Raw genomic sequence first — 20,381 nt, 5'->3', positions numbered from 1 at the left:
TACAAAAAACAAACTGAGCTTAAACAGTGTGGAACAGAGATCATGTAATCACAATAAGCCATGATGGCTGTGCATGGCTGGTTCTTGGAAATTGCTTGGAAAGACATAACCTTTGGGTAATTAAACCTAAATTGCATAAATTTCTCGTGACATTGTTTGCACATATATCCAGTAATTAACAGTCTCCCCAGTGCAAGAGTGCTGTTGCCTTAGGTGTTGTGGGTTCGGTTTTAATCTCACACTGAATCAGTGTGACTGATGTGTTGTTAGAGGGGTTTATGTACAGTCACATGATGTGTGGCTTTTAGGCACAACCTGTCATTCTGAATATGCAGAATGAAGGACTATCAGTCTTGTTGGTCAGGGTCATTTTGCCTATGTTGCTCTTGTCAACTTTCTAAAGCAGCATTAATGATCTTGGAAATTTTTACTTTTTATTTAAAGGATAAGTCTTGTGTTATTTTTTATTTTCTTATTGCAAACAAATCCCATATGAAGATCAAAACCAACAATGTGTCTTTATGATTTACAACTTCCCTACCTTGTCTGTATTGCTAAACCACTAGCCCATTGTTCCTATGCCAAAGATAAAAATCTTTAAAAATGAGTCACAAATGTGAGGTTTTATTATTTAAAGGGAGACACTAATGTCTTGAAACTGCTGGGCACTGTAGTTTGCAGCAAATGTTATTCAGACAGGAGTAAATTGTGCATTTGTTGGGGACTATTTTTAGTGGTGGATTAATGTATATTTGGTGTTTATGGCAGCTGGACGGTGTATGTGGGACTGACTCAAAATAAACTGCAGTGCCCATGTTCTTGATAATGATGGGACACGTCACCCGGTGCACTGAAGAGCTTTAAAAAATGATGGAGCTCGACAGCACAGAGTAATAAACTGTGGCTCTGGCTACACAGTCAATATTTGTTAGTGAGATAAATTTCTTATATGTTTTGGTTTTTCCATGTGATTTGTTGACAGTAGGACAAATACAAAATATTGCTAGACTTGTCTTCTGGGGCAAAGAAAAATAAAGATATTGAGGTGATCACTATCTCTGAACAGAGCCAATGTTTATATGACTGTTTACCACTGTGAAATGTTTGCAGTACAAAATTATGACATTGAACAAATGACTTGAGAACATGATTTGTTCACAGGAAGACACTCACACGGGTCCATTAGATAATCAATGGCCTAATTCCTCACATGCTCACACTTATAAAGCCACAGGAAAACAAACACACACCTTCAAGTTTGCCATTGTTTTAACAGACTGCAAACACAAACTTAAAATGTTAGGTTAGCCTGTATGACAGGACAGTGTTGAGACTCACCACTGCTGCTGCAGCTGTAATGAGAGCATCAATGGATCAAATTGCTGGACTCAGGTCCAGCAAGTTCAAGAGTTTAGCCTAAATGTAGATCAGTTTAAAAAAAAAAAAGAAAAACCAGTGTTTATCTACAACGTTCAGTGAGGAAACTTTTGAAATGTCAAGAATTAAAAACAGTTTGGCAAGTTTGTCAAAGTGACACCTCTCCCAGTTCTGGAGGCTGGGGGATCATGAATATACACTGTTCAGCTGCACGCCAGTTCAGTGGGTGGGACTACGCAGTCGGAGCGCCAAGAATTGCTTTGCACTTTGCTTATAACACCAGCAGACAGAAAAAATTAGCTACTAAGTGGTGAACATGGTGGCACTAAAGAACCAGACATTTCCATCACGGGTTGGTGGAGACCAAAACGGGAGTAGTGAACTTACAGCTTGTTTCTGCTGCTCCCAAGTGGCTGTAAAAAAATAGTTAATGCAGGTTTAACAAACAATTTGATGTAGATTTTTATTATGGCAATTCAGATGACTCATAAAGCATTTTCTCAGAATAAGGTTTAATAAATTAAAGTGATCATGCACAAGTTGTGTACAAAAACATTACAGTAAAAAAAAAAAAAATCACAAATAATGCTGCTTATAACACAACAAAATGTTAAGGTCAGGCAAATGCACCAGTGTGTACACATAACCAGGAAAGGCTCATTCAACTAAGAACTGCAGGTTACATAAAAACAGTTGAGATAAAAAAATACAGCATCATAAAAATTACCCCAGAAAAATCAGTAGCTTATTTTTACATCCAGCTATACAATGTTTCACAGAAATAACTGCGCAGCAGGCAGCCGGGAATGTGGAGTCTAACTTCTACAGAACAGACAAAGGCAAAATCACAGCGCTACACGATCTTTAATACATGCTGGGTTACGACTACAAAGCAACGAAGACCTCGCACCATGCATGCTGGTCTGTCAGCTTCTGAAAATCCCCCGACAAAAATGGGGAGACGCAGAGTACGTACAAGTGTAAGGTTCATCGTCCACACCCACTACAGGGGAGGACAGATGTTAGGTCAGCACTAGTCCATACAGAGGGCCTTAAAAAAATGTATCAATAAAGGTAATACAAACAGTCATTCAAGTCTTTACACAAAAGAATGATTAGAGAACTGTTGTATAAAAGTCCTGATCTGTGTTTAGAAGAGCACATCCTCATTTTTAATGAGCACCTCCACCACCTGTCTCTGGTAGCGGATGTCATTAAGTGCTGTTACGGCGTCCAGGTTTGGTGCACGCATGAGGGTGGGCCCGAAAACGATGGCGAGGTTTTCTGCGTTCATCAGGTTGTATTTTTCATTCTGTGTTACCCTACAAGTACGCATTAGAGTTAGAAACATACACTGATTTTGGAAATTAAACAGCATTAGGGACTGTGTGAAAATTATTGGCATAGGGAGAGGGGCTGGACCCTGTATTATTTATTTATTTATTTAATTAAATCCTAACAACAGAGTCAGGGGTTTCACACAGTCCCTTAGCTCTTGCAGAATTCAGCTGTGTTGCTCACCTTTTTAAATGTGCCATTAGGTACTTGAGAGTTTCACTGTGTGAGGGCGGCAGCAGAGCGAGAGCCTCACGGAAAGCTTCCAGCTTCTTTTCAGGGTCTGTGAGCTCTGGGAAACAGAAGTGCTGTTATATTGGCCAGAATACTCTCTCTGACCTCAGAGGACACAATCAGAAATCAATGTAGGTAATAAAACCCATTAGTTTCTCAGAGGAAGGCATGTTGGAGGGCATGTTGCTTGGTAGAGCAAGTGCAAATTAACCCTCTTGAATGTTTTTTTTGTTTTTTTTTTTCAAATTAGATGCACAAGCAGAATTGTGCAGTGCTGAGTTTTGAAAGTCACTGACTGATTGTGAGATGTCTGCCATATAAGGTTATACCTGTTACTGAATAGAAATAAACACTTTTCTTTTCACTTGATAACAACCATGAAATCTGCATGACTGAAGCTTTTAATAACAGCAGAGTGCTGTGGCTGTGATGGGTAGCTCTAAGGAGGTAGATACAAAAACAGCAAGACCCAGCAATGTAATGCAGCCCAATACAACAGCACTATAAATTTCTTAATGACATGATGTCCTCAGATATAAAACATTAGTATTTGCTGGCAGGTTATTGAGTTCTAATCTATTATAATGTACAGATGTCTCTGTTATTTTGAACCCATCAAGGCATTGTCTGCAGCAAAGTCCTACACATTGAACAGAAAAAGAGGTGTGTTTCTGACTAATTTGTCAGGTTGTGACTTACTTGCAGCCTCGATGAACCTGGGGTAAGCATCGTACGAGATGATGGGAACAGGCAAATCCCTGAGGTACAGTTTCAGTGCACCCGTGATGATATTGATGTCTTCATAGGCGTTTACTGAGATGTCTGTCTTCTCGCCATCTGTGAGAATGTGGGATGGAATAAGGAAGACGAGAAGAAGAAAATTGTGACACTGTAAGAATTGCTCACATCAGCATTTTCACATCACAGTGTGAATTGAGGAATAAAGAGATTGTGTTACAGAGAGTGGAAAAAAAATCTACTCTTGTTCCATATTTTTGCAAAGTAGCTGCTATCAACCGCCTGGTCTGCTTTATTCTGACTTTCCCTCGGTTATGCATGCTTTCCAGAGCAGGCCATGGCCTACTTGTGCTGGCAGACTGAACATCACAGTGCTGTGAGCTGGAATGACACTGTCATGGATGATCTCCCACATGCGGATCTGGCTAAGAGTTTAGCCCACTGCTGCAGGGTTTTTCTTAGAGTTAAAATTCACACTGCACCGGGCCAAGACAGGCTCATTCTCACTAAGTCTACCACTGAATCCCAACGCAGCAGAAGAGTTGTTTTTTTTTTTTTTAAAGCTATGTTTAAGGCAGCGAGAGTACATCCATGGTTTGTATCCCCTCACTCTCCCCTGCGTGAGAGTGACATGTCAGGATAGGATCTGCTCTCCCAGATGGACACTAATCCTTCACTAATGTGTCACTTTCTCATTAATCTGAAATGTTCTGTGTGTCTTATGCAAACATGTGTAAGTGCCCAATGTCAATGGAAGAAATTTATAAAACACAGACATACCTTTGTCAAATGCCATCTTGACTTCCTCCACTGAATCACTAAATCCAGATATTCTGTAGAGGCCTTCAGACTTCAGTCCTTGAGGAACAAACATGAAATAAACAACCTTTCAGACATTGTCAGGGCTGTCATGAGTAATGTAGAAAAATTCACCTGCATCTATCACCTTGGGTAATTTCAGAAATGCCATTAAACACTCTTAAATATGCATAAGAAATTAAGGATGAAATGTCCACAATGTCACACAGTGGAACAACATGGGCAGATGCTAATAGTTTTCTGCATCACTGGGCAAAATAATAAAGACATAAATCAAACTTAGCTACAGATGTATATTAGAGAGGAGACAATAAGCGAGCAATGAGTTTCCTACATAGCTGAATGATTTAACTGAAACGCAATCAACAAAGGCAGCAGGAAACAGAGTAATGTATTCCTCATTACAGGTTTACAATTACCAGCAGACTCATCAGTCCTCCCAGTCAAACCCCTCCCCACCCACCCACCCAAAAAAACATTAACTCAGTTAGTAATGCAATCTGACTTTTAACACCTCAACATACATTGTAGATCTCTTACTATAAAATTAAAGGAAAGTTGTTTTACAACGAGCATCATAAATACAGTAAACAAGGGCCATAAACTTGATTTCAAATGGTATTTTAAGGGTTTTTCTTTCTCTGTAATGTCAGATCAAAATATTAAATATGAATGGTGCTCAAGTAATTAAATTGATTTTCTGCAAATATATAGTTTCAGGGTAACATAAGAGTTATCTGACCTGAGCAAATATGAGCTCAATAGGTTATTGAATAATTACTAGATGTCTTATGGAAGCAAAGAAAGTGGAAGCAAAGAAAGCAGTACTAGTAAATTTAAGCTTTACATTCAGACTACAATGGGTAAGACATTGAGCCTTAACTCGCTGATCAGACCTCTGTCAGGTCATCAGTTTGAGTTCTGTTAATGTTAGTGGAAATTTCAAGTCTTAAAATGTTTGGCAGTTTGAGATAGAAAGCAGTAAAACATTTCAGTACTATAAATTCAGAGCCATTTAAATTTCAACATATAGAAGTGATTACATTTCAGAATTACTGTAAGGATTCAGTTGCTTATAAGATTTAATTTGTTATAGCTATTCTTTGCTTCCATAATTCTTCCTCTTCAGTTTGAAGCGTTTCATCCCTCAGTGGAAAACCTCCACTCAGCCAATTACTGTCAGCAAATCAGAGTCTAGTTTCAAAGCTGATAGGGCTTAAAATTAATGCAGTTATTATTTGAACTAAACCGCGTTAATCAAATTTACATCTCAGGGAATACAATTCACCATTGGAGCTATATATTTGAAACAGACACACACACAAATAGATGCACACACATCCTGAACTAACCTCTGGACTCAATCTCGCGTATGCACATGTCCACCACCATGGGTCGCGCTGTATTATAAGCTTTCACCAGGGTCGTGAGGTCACAGCTGTAGACTTTACGGATGTGTCTCAGGTCTGGCTTGCAGTTGTTGGGTACCAGAGACGAGCATTGTTTGTGGACGTTCAAACCACAGTCTACGAAGAGATACATTAGGTTTAATTAAAGAATTTCTGCAGATTGAAAAAAAGGACGGGTGGTAAACAGTAGAGTCCTTATTCACACTCTAACATTTGTCAACCAGAGAGCAAAGTCAGCTGAATGATTTCTCACGGTTCAGTCATTTTATTTCTGAACTGATGTCTATTATGTAAATTCACATTGAACATCAGGTTAATTTTGACTCGGTTGAGTGGCTTTGTGTGCGTTTCGGCCTGCAGGAGAGTGTTAATTCCCTTGATCAATATTTGCTGCCTAAACGCCTCGAGACCACTGGAGAACTCCTTTCTCTCTACCACACATGGCATTGGAGTCACCTTGAGCACTGGTTGGATCCAAGGTCACCTATAGAGGGCCATTTATTTATCACAAATGCCAACCATAGTAAAACAAAACAAAAAAGATAATATGATGATCTTGTTTAGTTTTTCTTTTTTTTTTTTTAACATTTCTAATTTAAATAACAAAAGAATTTAATAATTACTAGGTAACCATGTGAGGAAATTCCATTTTTGACATTTGTTTCTCCACGATAAATCATTTTCAGACATAAAATTAATCTCTTTGGGTTTTTAAACAGCGTATTAGTCATGATGTCAGTGTAAGTATCCCACACTGTGTTTTGTCTTCAGTCACAGTGGAGGGGGCCTGAGGCACAGCTGTTTCAGGGCAGGATTCACCTTGTCGGGAACAGAGGAGCCCGTGGAGAGCAGATGCACAGAATGACTGCAGCTCTGCTTTGTAGCAGAGATGCATGGAGGGAATTAAAGGAACACTGAAAACGCTGTGGCCTGGAGGAGGGACAGTCAGCGCCGCTGTGCACTCTATTCTTTTCCAGATCCAAGCTCACACACAATGGCTGTGGAAGAAGCAACTGAGGCGCTGCAGGCTACACAAGACCTAGTTTCCCAGACTAAAATGGGGCAGCTCTTCAAGCTTTTAGATCTTTTGAGCTGTCTCCAAATTTTTTATGTTTTTTTTTTTTTTTGACAAATGCTATGTGCTTTTTGAATTCAAAAACATAAAAAATAGCATCTTGATCCCTCAGAAGAATTGCTACTTTTTAATTTTAAGCAAAAATCTCTTTCTGAAAGCCAAGAAGAAATCCCCCCAACAGGACCACAGTCAATATTTTGATTAATATGGGTCCCTGGAGAAATTCACGCAGCCTGCATTTATATGCATTGATGCAGAAATGTAATTACCTTAAGAGATGATTCTCTTAAGGACATGAGACAGGCAGTATAATAGAGGAGATCCTGTCATCAGACACAAGTCTGCTGAGCTCCTGGTGTCCATGTGAGCACACTGATGGCCCTGGGTCCCAGGTGGGGCGGCTGAGGGTGAGATAGGGGCCCAAGGGACACCAGGAGCCAGGAGACAGTGGATGCTGCTTTACTGCACCGTCAGCTCCGTCTGTGTTGCTATGGAGAGGAGGCTGCAGCTCAGTTTTGGCTAAAGGGCTCTGAGAAGAGGTTTGATAGCGGATGGCTGCTAATTTCTAATCAGCACATTATCACATTATCAGCCGACAGAGTTACTAGTTGAAACCGGTCTCTCTCTGACTGGATCTGAAAACAAAAAGCACCACTCGTATTTGTTCGATGTTTTGGTTTTTCTACCAAGCATTTAAGTTAAATAGGGGTTGAGCTGTGTGACCTAGCTCTTTAGTTGAAGCCGCTGAATTTTAATGTGTGTGGAAACAGAGCTCCTTCCCCACGCTCCGAGCTCTGCTCCTCATTAAAGAGACATGCCAGCTTTGTTTTCCTTCATGGGCATGATGGGATGAGGCTGGGGGGCGTACTCTGATGAGGAAATGTGGCACAACAAGCACAAGCAGAGGCTGGCTTTCTGGCACTCGGCCAAAAACAGTTCACACATACAAAAAGGAAAAGGGGGTGGAAGAACATTTTTTGGTATGCAAATTTGAGCATCATGTGAGACTTCGCTGCCCTAGATTCTGGTTGCTGTGGTCGGGTCTGAAGGAATGGTGATATACGAGTCGATAAAGACTCCAAACATATGTGCTTTTACTTCGATGGTTGTAAGCTTTCAAAATCAAGACATTAATAATTAATATCGGAGCTTCCACAGATTTGTGTGACACACTTTGTTTCATCAATAAAACATCAAAGATACACATCAGACTGTATTATAGCACTATTCTGGGATGGGAAAGGAATTCTAACAACGGCTACAGTGAAACAGAAATCTCATCAGAGTATGTGACAAGCGAAGGGGAAAATATAACAGAACCATTTCCCTTACAGTAACAGGACTGAGTGTGTGCATGTCAAATCTATCACACATAGTAAGAAAATATTTATTAAGACTGAAAACTCTTACAGATTCTAGGTGAACATTTGTAAAATGAAAATGTGCTCACATTGTGGAGCTCATATTGACATAATGCATTCATCAAAGTACAGAGAACGGAGCTTAAAAACATACACTGTCTTTTTTAGAGGCACGAGAATGCTGTTAGCCTTCTGTTGTTTGTGTGTTTTCTAGTTTATGATGCAGCTGATGTTTATCCATTAAAATCACTGAAGTACACAGCCCTGGTTACTGTAATAATGATAACAGGATGTGAGGAACTGCCCTGCCATGAGCCATGAAAGAATCTTGTCATTATTTGTGAAAAGAACAAAGAGATATTTTTGGATTTTTGAAATAATCTGTCAGCACAGACAGAGCTCAAAAACCATTCTTCTGCGTGTTTGAACTGATTACCCCATTCACAAGCCAGGCGCAGAAAAAAGTAGGTCAAAAAAAAAAAAAGACTTCAATATCGTGGAACATACCTGTTACATCATAGCTATAGAACCATCATGTCACAGTTATACAACCCATAATCCACAAACTACTGTTGGGATTTTAGATTAAAACGGAATAATCCACCTCCAGATGCACTAAAAACCAAGTAACCCATATACGGTAATGCTCATTTGTACACCATGAATGTAATGAGAGAGTGCTGTGACCCGATCAAGCAGTTTATGTAAGACTGTGTCTAGAGCCTGCAAACAAAATGTACCTGCACATTTGACCCCTTGCGCCATCAGTCCCCACATGAAGCTGGCACAGTGTTCACACCAGTGAGGCCCTCGAAAGGTATGGACCTACAATAGAGAGGAGAGGCGGACAGTGACCGATATTAGTGTCGGAGAGCAAAGACACAATAGAGGTAGAACAGCAGGTAGCTGCATGCTTTTGGCTCCATAGACACCCCATCCTCTTCCCTAACAAGCCAGAAGACCCGTAGGTGCTGCCACCTTAAATGAAGCAGAGGAGGAAGATTATCTGAGTGTGGAGGAGGACTGTTGTTCAAACAGACCCTCAAACTGACAATATTGTGATAGGTGCAGAGGTGATTGCAAGCAGGGGAGGCTTTGCCATCATGGCACAGGGGGATTTGACACTTCACCAGAGTGAAGGTTCAAGTTGTCAGGGAAATTTGCCATGAAAACAGAAGAAGGCCGCCATTCTCGTGTACAAGAGAGAGTCCCCCTCCGTCTCCACCAGGTAACAACAGCTGAGCCAATCAGGGAGGCCTCTGGGAGCAAAAGCAAGCCATAGCTCTCCCTATTTGTTTGCATTGAGGCAGATATAGGTAGGCAAGTAGTATAGAATTGCTAGTTTCTGGTGTATGTGATCACCATGTTACAAAAACTTAAATGATGATCACCTGAAAAGTTCTTCTGGAATGACATTCATATGATCACGTAATTGTTTTATTGTTGCCACAGATGCCTGTTTATAGGTAAGAAAAATGTCTAAATGTAGCTGGTCAGTGCATTTACTTGGAGTAATTAATTCAAAAAGCTGGGGTGTGAAAATGTAGACGTCAAACTGAAACGTTTTAACTAGTATACAGCACCAACAGTCCTCAACTAATCATATTTAATTATTAAAACAAGAAAGACAAAACCATTTGGAGCATATTTTTTTCTCTCAAGCATTACCAAGATGTTACTGTACTGCATTATATGTTTGGTACATTAATATACACCAAACATATAATACAAATGTTACTCTACTCCTTGTTACACTCCTCCTTGGCTGTGGAAGCTTTAAACACAATAACAACACCCTCAAATTGTTAAAATGTAATGTTCAGCAATGAAAGGGAACAAAGCAGTAGAGAGAGACCAGTGAGCATCAGCAGTTTGAAAGCCTTGAAGGTAATATTTCACCGCCTGCTCTTCATCCCATTAACCAGCCAAACTAGGAGAGTGAGCCTAAGCCAAACAGGGAAACACTCCTCCACTGTTTCTCCTCTCCATCGGCCTAATCTGTCCATCTGGTGCTCAAACTAACAGCAGTTGTCCACAGACCACCCAACAGATTTTCTTTTGATAAAAGCTCACTGGACAGAGCAAAACAGCTCTGTTTTTCATCCCCTCTCCCACTCAGTAACACTCCCACCCCCAACCCCCCTTTGCTTCCATCTTCCACAAGGGGAGCATGAGAAACAGCCCTCTGGCCACACATGATGAAATTAAAAGAAACATTTTGGAGCTACAGCTGCTGACAAGAAGTTGATTAAGTCTCACCTTGAAGTTGTGGAGTTTCTCAGATTTGGGTGTGCGGTCGCTCTCCTTCAGCGTGGCTCTGCGTACCAGTGAGGTGAGCTGTGAATAGGCGAATAGTTTAAGTGGCTGCCAGAAAGTGGCTGGAGGTTTCTGTGGCCCCATCCTCATCCCCAGAGCAGCCGCCAGAATATCCTCCTGATTGGCCTCTCGCTTGGCCTTTTGCACCAGGGACTTCTCTTCCTTGTGAACCTCGTAGGACTCTCTAGATGGCATTATGGTGCTGCTGTTTCCCAAACCAGATGGAGGAACAAACCCAGTAGAAAAGTAGAAAAATGATGGCAAAACTCCCTGATGCTCAGAGCAAGTCTGTATTAAACAATATTACTTGCATTGTCCCAGTTAAACAGACACCTCACAGACAACAAATTTAAATTGTTAAAAAGAGTCTGGAAATCATTTAAAAGAGCCCACAAGAAAAAAAACAGTGGTCCTTATTAAATCCTCTCACAGCAGTGACAGTAGATCAAGTGGAGTCTCTGTGATAGGAGTGCCAGGTTTTATACAAAAGAGGTGCAGCCCTGGGTGCTCATGTGGTTCTCTGGGAAAGTGTATGCAGATGAGCTGAGTGGTTGCGCTAATCCTCTCCTCCCTGTGCAGAGCTGATATTCTCCCTGGAACAGAGACAGCACAGTGTTGTGTATGGATGCTGTCAGGGCGGTCAGAGCGATGGTGGGGGTGGGGTGGGGGTACAGGGGCGGACCCTGTAACAGTCACAGCAGATTAAATGGATCCCACCAGCCAATCACAGCATGGATACACCGGCTTTATAGTAGCCGCTTCCCCGCCCCCACACGACCATCTCCATCAGATATCCAAGCAGGGGAGCCTGGGTAGGATGAAATGAGAGTGGGATGATAATGAGCAATGAATGAGTCATGCATCAGGAGTGGGCTGCAGCCCGCAGAACTTGTGACAGCAGTGGGCCGTTAGAGAGGGGAGCTATTTTCAAAATCATGTTGCCACAGAAACTGGTCATGACTGGGACCACAAAGAGCAAGAACACAAAAGCACCAAGCGTGCGACCAATATATGAGATCACTGATATGAATGCACACTTTCACACAGGGTGACGCTCCAGCTCTCATACAGATAAAAGAAATTTCACATTCAGCAGCATTTGGACTAAAAGCCAAAAAAAAAAAAAAAAAAAAAAACATGAAAATGATGAAAGAATAAACAGAAACAAAGGAACTCTTTGAAACACTTTGAAATTTCAACTTTGACACATTTATGCACCAAATACAGATAAAAATCACACCCCAGTGCTCTGCTTGACAAGAAGTAATTTATGTATTTTTTGCTTTTTAATGCTAGATTTTTCATCAATGCTTTTTTCTCGATTATGTGAAACACTATGAATTACCTTTGTGTAATGCTTTGTAAATAAATTCACCTTGGCTTACGAATAAATAATGTAAACATCGTCCTAAAGGAATCATAAAAAGCATTTTATATTTAATGTAACAAGACTCACTTTAATAAAATGTCTTCGAAATCAATATTCACCGTCATTAGGAATGTATTCCATCCATTTCCATTATGATAAAATATACAATAAAGAATTTAACAACATATGTCTGTACCAGGCATGTGATCTGGAAGCTGGGAGCTCTTTCTGTCTTTGCAGCCTTTGTCTGAATGTTCATTTCCTTGAGCTTTGCACTGATGCAAGCGCTGTGTTGTGTGTATGCAAATGAAGTATCAAATATAGCATCGCAGCAGCGATGTGGGAGAAAGGATCCGCAACCTGCTTCTGTAATTCACACTGCAAGTCAAATGTGATTATGCTCCCACATCTCAGAGCCTAATTCAGACTCAGCTCCTGAAGTGCAACGTTCTCACCTTTATGGATGACAGCTGGAGAGGAAGTGACTGTACAGACACTCCTACAGAAATCAATGAGGACTGTCGTCGTTCTTGCTGCCCCAACCTCAGCAGAGAGGTATCACAAAGAGAGTAGGAACAGTGGCGGGGAGCCGAAAAAGGGGCTTTGAAGATCAGTGTACTTATGTAGAATGGCATCCCAAACTGTGGCATCTGACAGGAACATGAAAGACCTGAAACAGAGGGCTTCCAGTGCAGCTCTCCTCTCTCATGCTCGGTGAAAGTCTCTGCTCAGGAGGGTACCTGAGAGTGGTATAGATAAAAGACAGTAAGAGCCTTTTACATGCACCAGTTCATCCTCTCAGACCCTGAGCACTTTAGAGGGTTTTGCAGCGTAATTGTGTTGCCTGCTGTTAAGTGCAGAATGAGCGTCTGACTCCCAGGATGTGGTTTACTTGGAACGCAGCTCTAATTGACACTGATTGATTTGCTTGTTTCCCAAACATGTCCAGAGACGGGACTCTTGAGGACGGATGTACACGGTGCGGTATCTTTTACATCTCTCTAATGTCCATCTGTTTCCAGCCTGGACATCTGAGCTCATCTGAGTATTTGGATCCTGCCAGCACATGTATGATTAATGCTATAACTCAATCTTGCTATTACACAGTTTGATTCTGATTTGACCCAGAAACCAACATGATCTAAAACTTTCACATTCTTTGTTTAAACTTTATTTCCTCACTCCCACCCACTCTCTTTTAAGCCATTAAGCTGCTGGAGATTGTGCTGACTATTTCTGCGGGGTAGGAAGCTCGTTACATAAGGAAATGTTCTACTAATGCACGGCTGACCCAGCACAGACATAAAGATCCATTAACAGGGCATCAGAAGTTGCTCCTGTGATCTGATTGCAAACTCTCAGGGCCATGATTTCAGCCTCAGTCTCTCACATAACATACTTTGTTTAAGTATCATGTATAACATCATAATTCAGAACTATAATTCACAATTCACATCAGAAGCAAACACCACTACTGCAACGCAGGTTAAAAGGCTTTGAATTAATGTCAAACGCTTCTGATCCACCTACCTCATCCTTCAGCAAAGCTGCAAATCATGAAGTTACATAATGTTACATAAGCGGAAACTACAGCATGATGACGAGAGCGAAAGCCAGGAGGTCATGATGAAGTCCAAGAATATAAAGGATTGATGTCAGCGACGGGTATGCCTACACGGTGAAAGCATTCAGTAGAGATACCACTGAATGTGTGAAATGACTTCAGCAAATTTGAATCTTGTCATGCATATAGGTGCTATGACGGTTGTGGTGCTTCTTTTACATTCTCTAGCCATTTGAAAAGCAGCATATAAACACATTCATTATGCAGTCATTTGATGGGTGACTGGGAGGGAAGAGCACAATGTGAACCAAAGACACAGAGAGGAGACACATAGTTTGAACCACCACTGCCAGGAAATACCAGACATGCATGAGATGCAGTACAGATTGCTGCTGTTTTGCTGGGCTTGCAAGAAACCTGTAAGAAATTACACCATGGTTACTGGGACCAGTAGATTACCTGGATATGGCTGGAACAGTCTGTGCTTTGACAGTGATGTATGGTGGGCTGCTATCAGGGTTTTCTATTCACACAGAAAGGTCAGAGCATGCGTAGGACACACTCTTTACGATGCATGGTGTGAGGTTATAGTCACAGCTGCATTTTAAACTGTGGATTTATCCTGGTCTGTGATTTTACTCTTGAGGAATAAAAAAAAACCCTGCAGAAACACGATGCACTCCCACCTGTCTGTTTTTAAAAATCCGTTTAAGTAGAAAAATTTGTGGTCACTGGACCAGTCCTGGTAGATACATGGTAAAACTGTAGCACTGTAGCAGTAACAGCTACAGCTAAACAGCTAAAGTCAGAAAAAAAAAAATTAGATCCACACTGCTGAACATAACAGTGACTCAGTGCGTCAATGACGTGGAAGTGAATCAGTGATGACATTACTGCTGTCACTCTTCACAGCACAACTTTGACTGAAAGCCTTTTCAAAAAATGAGTATTCAATGTGTACACTTTTTTTTGGAAATGCACTACTGGTGGAAAGAAATAAAGTACATTTAAATGAATCCCCCACTGGCACCTGCAGTACTGGAGATAATAATCTTCAATATAAGTATCTTTTTACATATCCTTATCATGAATTAGCTGTGGACCAACAACCAAACCTGAGCTCACATTTAGAGACAGCCAAGCACAAATACTACCATTAATCCAATCTTGAGAAACAGTTTGGTTACCACAAAGCCATCTACTCGGGAATCACCTACTTTTATAAAGAAGGAGTAGGTATTATGTGGAATGACAAATGATTGTGAAGAATAATTAAAAGGCTTGAGTGGTCCTTTATCTCTATGTGATTCTGCAGAGAGCAGTTTCCCCTAACAACACTTTGAATACCAGTGTTTAGAGCTTGATGAATGACTCATTGTGCATCAGCTATTTTGGCAACAGGGTGATGATAACAGGATAGGATGATTTGGTTAATGCCTGGAATATTTCGTGAGTCCTGAGATGTTTTAACAGAACAGCATCTGGAAAACCAGATCTGTAGAGAATAAAGAGCTTGAGTTTATTTAATTTGCAGCAACAAAGAATTTTTCACATATTCTTAAAGGATTAATCCAAAATTTGGGGTAATTTGTTTTTTTATTTCCAAGGCTGAAATGAGTGAATCCATATCAATCTTATGTGTTCACATACTATGGGAATGATTGTGGAGATGGGAAAGATTCCCGTGTTTACAACACATTTCAAGATAGCTGTATAATTACAGAGTTTACAGTTAAGTGGTTTGAGGGTTAAAAATACTGTGCACCAACAATATAACACTACATCCTTTAAATCTAGGCATAATTACCTAACAACCAACGCTGAGCCTCAGTGTTTGGTTATCAGGCACTTCTCTATTATTAAGTGTCAGATTGAATATCTATCCAAACGTTCAGAGTTTTCCAGTAATTATGATTTTAATGTCGCTAACCTGTAATCATAGTAAAACCAGTAAGACATAAATGCAGTGAATAATATGTTGTTTGTATTTTTGCCTATAGTGAGCCAGGCTAGCTGTTTCCCCCAGCTTTCAGTCTTTGTGCTAAACTAAGCTAACCACATGGTGGTTCCAGCTCTGTACAGACATGATATTTATATCAAAGAGTGATTAACTATTCCTTTCAAGTCTCCTACTATTCCCCTGAAACTTCCTGGGTTCAGATACAACTTGTTAAATGTCACCACCCCTGACTTTCCCTAAATTTACCTGGTGGCATATTTTTTTCAGATATATTGAAAAAAAAAAACAATTATCAATTTGAAAAACTCATTAGACATTAACATATAATTTGCTACTTCACATTAGAATTAAATCGTGACATGTGCAAGCACACCTGTGAAGGAGTACTAATGCTTTACATATACATGAATAGCTCCCTGCATGAGTGTCCATGGTGGGAATATCTGAGTTCAGAACATCACACATTGTTCATAATCATAGATGGCACTCTTATGTAACAGTGTCTTACTTCTCTGCATCCCTGGAGAGACAAAGGCCAGTCCCTGCAGCTTCCTGAAGGACGGAGAGGTTTCATGATACACTGTTACACAATGACAGGCACCAGGTCAGAGGTCCTTCCTGTTCTCATCACATCGGAATCATAAGACTGAAAAAAACAAACAAACAAAAAAAGATGCACAAAGGAACATTTACACTTTCTAAAAAAAAAAAAAAACCCATCTAGGTTAGCAGCTGGGTGAGCAGCAGGGATTGGACTCAGACTCCAAGGCCAGCCAAAAATTCAACATATGTGAAGGATTAAGCTTCCAATAATAAATCAAAGATTAATAATTATTGGCTTGTCTTTAAATGGAGCAGTTCTTTCAAGAAATCACCAGCTGTTTTTAAACTCAAGTTAACTAAAATAACAGCCTTCATACTCTCTTCTTCCCTCCAGTATCAAATTACACAGGTCTTTCCAGGAAACTATGAAGACATCGTTAGAATGTTACCATTACTTTCTGTTAAAGATATAAGACATTGTATAAATACAAAAAGAAAGTGCAGGTGCATGTGTATGTGCTCATTACAGTAAACAGAAAGTTGAGAAATATATGTTCCAGTATAAAAATGTGATGGTCCTGTAGCTCCATTTCTCAGTGTTTGTGGACAGGTGGCCCAGAGTCATGTCTCAGCAGCAGGGCTTGATTTTCTGATCAGTAATCTGCTCAGCGTCTCCTCTGGCTGAAGAGGACACATACCTGTGGAGTGTTGACCATATTGTATCTTATTATGTTTCACTCGCTGTGGAAGAACAACATCTGTTGAAAGCGCCCTGTTCCCACGAGAACAATGTTTCTGAGCCGGTAGACTTACTTTATACACCGCTGGTTATCTTACCAGCTCAAATTAGCTGACTAGTCCCAGGAGGAGGTGATGTTAATAGATGTTTTAGAGGTGCTGATGTATGAATAATTTGATTAGTACACTTGCTATACTCTGAAAACATTTTCCTTTCTGTGTGCTTTGTGCTAAAAGAAATATATGTTAAAATACAGCTCACATTTATTTGTAACTTGTAAGTAAGGAGAGAATAAAAACCATCACTGAAAGAACAAAATGAAAGAAAATGAGTTATATAATGCTGCAGCACAGAGCTCTTGAAAACTGTGGCAAAGTAGCCTGTAGCTCTAATCATCCCTGAAAATATTCTAGGCTCAGCTCATTAAAATGCCTGGCGGTTTTATAAACAACAGTGTGAACACTTCTGTGAATGACATCGTAGGTTGAGGAAGGAGATATTGTCTCTGTTCTCTGTCTGAGAGGTGTTAAAATTCGGTAGTTTTGTCTCACATATGGAGCAGTGAATGTAAGCAGCCTGAAAACCTTTCAAACCACTCCTGCAGCAAAGCCTGTTCTTCTCTATTCTCAGACTGTTACACAATAATCACTGAAAACACAATAATCATTTTGCATGAATAGGACCAAGTACACTAACTCTGCGTTGCTCCATTGCCACTCCTCAGTACATTGAAATTGCTATTAGGCAGTGATCTAAGTGGTTGAGACTAAAAACTGCTTTTAGCTCTGAATTTGTGAGTTTTTTCAGTTCCTGGTATCTACATTAGGACAGTATCAAGACCAAGAATCTACCGTCATGCTAGCTGCTCTGTGAGTAGGCACAGTGGTGCTTTGGGCAAAATGCTAACGTCAGCATGCTAACATGCTGTTTTTTTTTTTTTTTGCTGGTAATGTTCACCCCCTTAACTTAGCGTGTTACCATGCCAGCATATGCTAATCAGCATTGACCACACAAATACAGCCGAGATTGACGGGAATGTCATTAGTTTTACAAGTGTTTGGTCATAAACCAGAGTTTTGAACAAATTAAAATTTTCACTCGAGTCAGGTCATCAATATTGTCATTAGGATAAATCATTTAGGAACCGCAAATTTTTGAAACAGTCCTGTACAACTGAGTCTTCAGCTGAGCTCAGGATAGTTTCATAGCTCCTCCTGACAAGCAGACAACTACAATGTGTTATATTCACACATTAGATTGAGCTCATTACAGTCACCTTCAATAGTTTCTTCCCTTTAATCAGCTGTAAATTGAAGCCTGTATGTGTGATTCTCATTATCCAGTTTCTGTTTTTCACCCCCCCCCCCAAATAAGTGCAGACTGGAAAAGTTGTGAAAATCATTTAATTAAAGGATTTTTTTTATGGCAAATCTCTATCAAACCAGCATGTGGCTTCTCACATACAGAGACTTACAGTTGAGATGTACAGCTCATGTACAGACTATGACTTTGACTCACTGGATGTCATAAATGTGAACTCTGAAAACGGTCCCCGAGTATCCTCTTTAAAGGATACGGTATAATTCCAGTTAATTGTTTTTTGTTTTGTTTTTTAGTTTTTTGGGGGGTTTTTTTTGCCATTGTTTCTATTGCTAATAAAAACATTTTGTTATGTGCTGAGATCAGAGAAAACTGTGATATCACTAAACAGTAGTCAAACCTGTATGCAAATCTGCAGATTTGCCAAAGTAAAATATAAAATTATTACCCAATTTGTTTGTGTTAAAACTCCATCAGATTTTGCAGACGCTTTGCTGGTTGTACTGTGTCTCACTGTACTTGTCTCAGCTTTGTGCACACAGTTTTCTATGCTTTGAAAAATCATTACTGACACTATGGATGGCTTTGATTTTGGTTTTACATCCAAAGTGGTTTAGATAATCTGGCTAAACTGTTGGCCCATTTAAAACCTGTCTCACTGCCTGACTGCCTCATTTTCTTTCCCTGTTGGGTTTTTTATCGCTGCTGATTTATTGCTGGACATTTTAAAACTGTTGCTGTGTTTCCAGATCTCAGCAATTAACTTTGAGAGCACAATGTTTTCAAACATATCAAAATAAGACCCAATTTGTTATTACCTGGAATCATCAGCAGTTAACAGTGCTACCAAAGTCAAACTCGCTGTATTTCTTGTACTTTAGTATTGTGGCAACTGGCAAAGGCAAAATGATTGACACTGATTGCTGCATAAAAAACAAGTCAGGAGATAGAAATGTGTATGGATTTATATTTGTTCAAAACAAGGAATTTGGCTTGAGGCAGTTTTCAAATCAGCAGGCCATGAATATCAAATCATTCAAAATTACGCAGAGCACTGGTGGACATCTGGTCAACCGGTGTCTGTGCATGATACTCTCCCCATGCTGTCTGCTTGTTAGCACATCAAAGACATAAATGCATTTCTCAGACAGAAAGAGAAAAGAGAACAGCTTGTACAGGAGAGACTGAAAAACAGAAACAGTTTGAACTGAAAAAAATATAATTTTGTCTGGACATTTTAGTCCATAGAAAAAACACCTTCAATTTACATAATATCCAGAATAAGACATTACACAAGCAGTGGCTAATGAGTGTAATCTGCTCACAGAGCTGCTCTTTGTTTTTAACTGCTGAGGTTGAACTTCCTCCCCCCCAGCCAATACCACTATTATTCAACCTTGTTTATGAGTTCCCTGAACTGTGAGAATACATAGCACACACTGCAGAAAAAAAGGAAAAGTTTGCTGCAGAGGTAATTCAGCTGCAAAGATCGCCCTGAACTATTCTTCAGTCTGTGCATTTATTCCAAAGCGATGTGAAATTGTCACTTCCTACGTCATCTCTTCCTGCACTGTTAGGCAAAGACAATCTCGCTCATTGTCGATGCGCTGCCTCGCTTGCCTCTGGCTGGTTGACTGTTTTCAGAGGACTGCGTTTTGCTCCAGAGGCCTGTCTCTCTCAGAGTCAGAGTTCATTTACCTTTGTATCCATCAGATGAGTGAACAACTTGCGCTCAAACTCATGATGGCTCAGCGTTTAAGTTCAATATAAATAAGCAAAGGTCTTTCTTGTCCACAAATAAATTAACGAGTTTGACCCCCAACTATTTGTAGCATCAGATTTCCTTACAATGCCTCTTTCAGGTGGATTCATGATGCCCTGCTGCAAGTATTCTAGTATGAACATTAACTTATGGTTGCTAATACTGAGGTTCAAACTATTCTTGGCCTTGGACACAGCATCTGATGATGACAATCCTATGATATGACCAAAAGCAGCACAGGCACTAAATGGCTCTTGTGTTTAGATTCAGCTGTTTCCAAGGTCAAGACTGACCTTTGAATCTTAACCATAACTAATTCTTTGCATAAGCAAAAGATGCTACGAGCAAGTAAACACAGCAAACCACATATAAAAGCATGTGTTTCTTTCTTTTCTGTCATGTGAACTGACACATAAATGGATATATGGATATGGACTTGAAAGCACTCATGTGGTAACCA

At 40.1% G+C, this 20,381-nt stretch overlaps 1 protein-coding gene across 1 annotated transcript; it reads right to left on the bottom strand.

Annotated features, from left to right (window-relative positions):
- Window positions 1–1,902: 1,902 nt before the first annotated feature.
- chn1 (chimerin 1) lies at window positions 1,903–11,247 on the bottom strand. Its single transcript, XM_041057338.1, has 7 exons — window positions 10,608–11,247; window positions 9,089–9,173; window positions 5,856–6,029; window positions 4,465–4,542; window positions 3,646–3,783; window positions 2,899–3,004; window positions 1,903–2,699 (listed from the first exon to the last, which is right to left on the bottom strand). Exons 1-7 carry the CDS (start codon window positions 10,857–10,859, stop codon window positions 2,528–2,530), a joined length of 1,005 nt encoding a protein of 334 aa, XP_040913272.1. The 5' UTR covers window positions 10,860–11,247; the 3' UTR covers window positions 1,903–2,527.
- Window positions 11,248–20,381: the final 9,134 nt, after the last annotated feature.

The sequence above is a fragment of the Toxotes jaculatrix genome, chromosome 15, assembly GCF_017976425.1.
Source record: "Toxotes jaculatrix isolate fToxJac2 chromosome 15, fToxJac2.pri, whole genome shotgun sequence".
NCBI classification, from domain to species: domain Eukaryota; kingdom Metazoa; phylum Chordata; class Actinopteri; family Toxotidae; genus Toxotes; species Toxotes jaculatrix.
Note: the sequence above shows the minus strand (reverse complement) of the source record. Positions and strands in the feature narration are given on the sequence as shown.